General features: G+C 37.0%; 1 protein-coding gene across 1 annotated transcript; it reads right to left on the bottom strand.

Annotated features, from left to right (window-relative positions):
• Positions 1-829: 829 nt before the first annotated feature.
• LOC110904703 (protein NRT1/ PTR FAMILY 2.7) lies at positions 830-5,056 on the bottom strand. Its single transcript, XM_022150549.2, has 4 exons — positions 4,924-5,056; positions 3,535-3,752; positions 2,522-3,042; positions 830-1,794 (listed from the first exon to the last, which is right to left on the bottom strand). The coding sequence occupies exons 1-4, from the start codon at positions 5,054-5,056 to the stop codon at positions 951-953; spliced, it is 1,716 nt and encodes a 571-aa protein (XP_022006241.1). The 3' UTR covers positions 830-950.
• Between the last annotated feature and the right edge of the window lie 478 nt (positions 5,057-5,534).

Below are 5,534 nucleotides of genomic sequence, written 5' to 3'. Positions count from 1 at the left end.
TGCTGAAGCTGAATACCGGGGGGTTGCTAATGTCGTTTCAGAAATAAGTTGGCTTCGCAACCTGCTTCTCGAGCTTCGTCACCCGCTTACGAAAGCCACCCTAATCTACTGTGACAATGTCAGTGCTGTTTATCTATCAGGAAATCCGGTTCAACATCAACGCACCAAGCACTTTGAGTTGGATATTCATTTTGTTCGTGAACAGGTTCAACGTGGTTTAGTTCGTGTGCATCATGTCTCATCTCGCCATCAGATAGCCGATATCTTCACCAAAGGCCTCCCTCGTAATCTATTTGAAGATTTCCGATCCAGTCTCAGCATCCGTCAACCTCCTGCTTTGACTGCGGGGGTATGTTAGCCTATGATTTAGCATCGGTTATTATGTACTTTCATTGGTGAACATTTGTTGCCTAGAATAGGTGATTGTACCCTACTATATATTGTAAGGTTTATACAGAGAATAGACAGGGAATTATATTGAGCCTCTTACAAATACCTACTACCAATCGGATGAATAGTTTGCGCTCTCGGGATGGCTTTTAAGGGGTTAAAGGCATTACGCCACCTCTTCATAGTTTATGTCAATGATTTTGAATCATCAGCTAGTTAATACCAAATGACCTATGGCCTGGTGTCACCAAGGCGTTAGAAAAAAAATGTGTACCTTGCAATGTCTTGAGGTTTTAAGTCTTGTGGTTGACAAAAAAGTGTAAGCTTAGAAATAGTTTAAAGAGTGTGAGAGTTAAGACGTTCTAAAAAAGCTAGTTCATAGAACATCAGGAAGCCTTAATTGCAACAAATTCACAACCTAATTAATTTATCCGGTCACAAGTCTTCTATTTATCGAACTGCTAGAATTCTAAATAGAGTATCCAAAGTTGTAGATTTACATTAAAACCACTTTATTAATCTTCATTTTTAACTTTTCAACTCGGCATGTAGTACAAATTTTACCCAAGAACAGGAACATCGTCCACATTTTGATCTTGTGTGTCCAATTTATGCCGAAACATCTTAGCACAAACAAGAAAATACCCAAAATTCACCACACCGATTGCTGCTAACAGCCAATACACTATATCCAACCTACCATTGTTAAGGTCATCCTTCAACCATGAGGTGCTTTTCTGAATCAAACCTGTAAGCACGGTACTCAAATAAAACCCCACTGCAACCAACAATGATATCATAGCCGTGGACGTACTACGCAAAGATGTTGGGAATTCTTGATAGTATAAAGAGATTTGTCCCGGAAAAAGAAATGCCTGACTTATTCCCATAATTGTTAAAGGAACCAGAAGCCATAATGCTGAAATGGGTACGATGGTGGCTATACCCATGCTTAACCCAATCAGATTGTGGTCTCTAGCCGTATGTAGCCTTCGGACCTCAACTACGGCAGCTGTCACCAAACCAACAACATTGAGTACATGGCCAAGCCCTATTCGTTGGAGGGGTGTTATAGACCAACCGGTTAGTTTTTGCCACATGGGAAAAATCAAGCGATCAAGGAGGCAAATTGTAATGCTTGTAGCTAGGGTGTCTAAAGATAAGAAAGAAGAAGCAGGGATTTTGAAATTGGAACCACCAAGGTGTCTATCCATGGATAGAGCTTGGAGAATGATGAAGTTGTTAAACATGCCAACTAGGCCACTCAACATAATACTAGAGGACCATAATGGCATTATTTTAATTAAGGTTTTCAAGTCTTCCACTTCTTGTACAGTAGTTAGACTCCATGATTTTGTCTTTGAACCATCAGATTCAATCTTTAGTGCCCCTTTATTAAAGAACCTACATGATATCGAATGCACCACTTAATTTGTTAGATATATCTCAATAAGTGTAAAAATTAGTGGACCCATAAAATATTTTCAAGGGGTGTGAATAGAAGGGTTTAACCAAATTTTCAAGGGGCGCGATTGAGAATTTTGCCTTATAAAATACACTAATTTTTTCAAGGGTGCGGCCGCACACCCAGGGCTCAGGTCTGCTCTTGTTAAAATCTGATTTTTTTTATTTTAGGTGGTTTAGGAAATTAATAAGAGTTTCTACTACGCTTTTGAAAGATGTTTGGTTCTTAAGAAGCTCGCTACGTACACATGGTAGCGAACTCACCAAATTCGTTTATAAAGAAAGCGAGGTCAATTAACATTCATAGATATTGATTTTCGTTCATTTCTTTTCCAATAATTTTTTAACAAATAATTTCATTTTTCTCTAATAACTTGCAATATTTAACTTTACTCGGTTTTGTTTAGCTTTCTTTTTTTTAATTCTGAGATAAATATTATTATATACCGAGTTCTTTATAAAAAGTTTCTTTTATATCAAAGAGACAAAAAATAGTTTATTTTAAAATTATTCAGTTTTTAATACAATTTATATCGGGGTTTCGACAAAGATTTTTAAAACAAAGTGTATTCAGAATTAAAAAAAAAAAAGTTAAATCTTACAAGTTAACAACAAACTGCTTGCTAACCAAAAATGTTTTGTTGAGTGGCCATGAAGTTGACCGTACCTGAAACTATCTGATGGAACTATGGTAGATTTGTCATTGATATCATAGTTATACTCTTGGTTTGTTGATGAAACCTTCCTCTTTCTGACTGCTGCAATGATAACTCGAGCAATACTAGTGAAAGGGCTTCCTTTAGGCTTGATTTTTCGGTAAAAGTTTTTACCGGACAAGAATAAGATCACACCAACTGTGTTGCAAACGACACATATCCCAAACCCTACTGCCCAACCCACGTTATCTTGAACATAGATTATGAGAGTGGTGCTTATCACATTAGCAGCATAAAACACAAAAAAATACCAATTGAAGTAGATTCCTACACTATTAGAATCCTCAAACTGATCAGCTCCCATGCTAGCAAGGGTGTAACGTGTGCCTCCAATTCCAATACAAGCCAACCCTAAAATGGTGTATAGAACTCCATATTGAAGCTTTGATGGAGAGTCGCATGGGAACTTGTTTGTACATGGTGGAGGTCTTAAGGATGGAAATGAAGCTGTTAATGTCATAAGTGTGATACCCTACAAATAAAATACAGTAGAGCAAAATGAATATTTTGAACATTGAATTCTAAAAATTAATATTGCTCAATTCTTAAAAAAAAATCACCAATCAACCAGTGCCTAACATGTGGCCTTCAGGCGCAGGGGCGGAACCAGAGGGGGGTCAAGAGGGTCCGCTGACCCCCCGGACATAGAAATTTGTAAGATTTTTGTATATACAATCTGAGATTTTTCTAGAAAAAAACATGTTTTAGACTCTCTAGTTGTAGCCGGTAGAAAAGAGAGTCTTATGATGACCCTCTGACAAAGAAGTTCTGGTTCCGCCACCGCTCTAGCGTAGCAAATCCATATTGATACGCCATAGGTCTCATGTAAAACGTTTTCTTTAATGTTTTCTAATGTTATCTTTTAAAAGATAAAAGTAAACATACAAAAACAACAAACAAACGTTGTGTTAACATTGCTCGCTTAGATATCATTTTAACCAAATCAATACTTTTAATGTCGTACCAGTAATGACACGAAAGAGAACAGAGCGATGACAACAAAAGAGCCATAAAAGGAGTCAGAGAGAACAGCTCCAACTATAGGAAAGAGACTCATGCAGCCAACCACCACATTGAAGACTTGAGTGGCATGGATGCTCTTAACGTTGTACTTGGTGATAAGGTACACAATGAGGTTTCCTATCCACCCTCCTGCTGTCAGTGTTAAGGTTAACATGCTTCCTGCGGGTGCATCATAAGACTTGATTCATTATATGCTACTTGCATAACATATATCTAATGTATAGAAAAATATCATAACCATCATCTAATCACAGTTATAGATTGTAGAATACAATTTGTTTATGTCGTATTATATATACACATGGTATAGAGTTCAGGGGCGGACTTTAGGGTTGTCCAAGGTGGGCGGGCGCACCCCCGGGAAAAAAAAATTAGTGTTAAGTTCCGTCGAAAATCCCGTCCGCACCCCTTGAAATTTTTCGTCCGCACCCCTTGGAATTTTCCATCCGCACCCCTTGGAATTTTTATGTCCGCACCCCTTAGGTAAAAAGTGTTATCCATTTATATTTTAAAATTTTTTTTAGTAAACTCTTATTTTTTTAAAAACACTACCTAAATTATATAACTTTTAATACCTAAATAACTAAACTCAAATACCCAATACCTTTAACTAGCCCACTACTAAGTCTTAGTGATAATATTTTATTTTGTGGTAGGTTATATATTTATATTTTGTTAGTGATGATGGTGATATTTTGTCTTTTTTATGGTGGGTTATATACGATCATGTTTGGTTTTTTTTTAATGGTGTATATGATGTTTAGATGATTTTTAGTGTGATTTACATTATGATTTCTAGTGTTTGAATACTTGATACATTATGTAACATGTTATGGAGCCATGAATTCATAGATCAATTTGTTTGTGATAGCCGATAGGAACCATGAGTAGGGACGTTATGGCGCGATTTCTCAAGAGGAAAGTTGATACATCTTCTGAATTCGTTTCGTTGATGTGGATACTCTTCCTTCGGATGCTTATAATCGCAAGCTGATTGAATCATATAACGTGAATCAACGAGATGAGATTAGAAGGGCATATCTATACTAAGAGGACCATATCAACCATTTAGTTTGATGTTCTTTTGCTTTACATGACCTGACCCGACCCGACTCGAACCGACCCGATACGAACCAATTTTTTTACTTATATATCTTGGGGCCTAAAATTTTTAAAAATGTTCCGCACCCCATGAAAAAATTCCTGGTTCCGCCACTGATAGAGTTGGATTTACACGTAAAGTAGTGTGGTGATGCCGGCATTTGTTATAAATAATTACATATTTGTAACAAAATAATTGCAACTAATCAGAGAGAGAGAGAGAGAGAACCTAATATGAAGGGGAAGGTAGTCCATCCTCCTCGTTTACTATGTTTGATGAAGATATTGTTTCTGCCTTCAGTTGCCTTATGCTGGCTGCCATTTTCCTCTTTAACATCTTTCTGCAACTGATTGAATTCCATTCTTTCTTTCTTGTTAATTCTCAGTGAGAATATGAGAGTGGAGCATGTATATATAGTGTAAATTATTATAATTAATAAAGAAAAAAAAGTAAATGTTAAGACATGTGAAAAATGAATATTTATTTTCCATTATGGTAGGCTGTATAATTGAGATCATGTTAAATCCCACACTACAAGACAAAACATGGTTGCTTGTGACATAATATGAAAAGACACAAAACCTTAAATTAGAAAATAGGATTTGGTCCAAGTGGGAGGGAAATATTAAATTACTCTATCAGGTGTTCAAATGGGGTACGGGCACCCCTCTGGGTTCAACCTGGCACCAGGATACCGTCGTTACCATCAAGGGTAGGGCGGGCGGGTTGGTTTTGTCACAAAGAGTATCCATGTAAATTTGAGTCTTTTAAGGGGGTTATTGACCTTGGGATTGGTTGATGAGTTTTGATTAGTTGGGGCGTCGCCAGTGTTTTGTGAC

The sequence above is a fragment of the Helianthus annuus genome, chromosome 14 (assembly GCF_002127325.2).
Source record: "Helianthus annuus cultivar XRQ/B chromosome 14, HanXRQr2.0-SUNRISE, whole genome shotgun sequence".
NCBI lineage: Eukaryota > Viridiplantae > Streptophyta > Magnoliopsida > Asterales > Asteraceae > Helianthus > Helianthus annuus.
The sequence above is the reverse complement of the archived record's forward strand: the minus strand, read 5'-3'. Positions and strand labels throughout refer to the sequence as shown.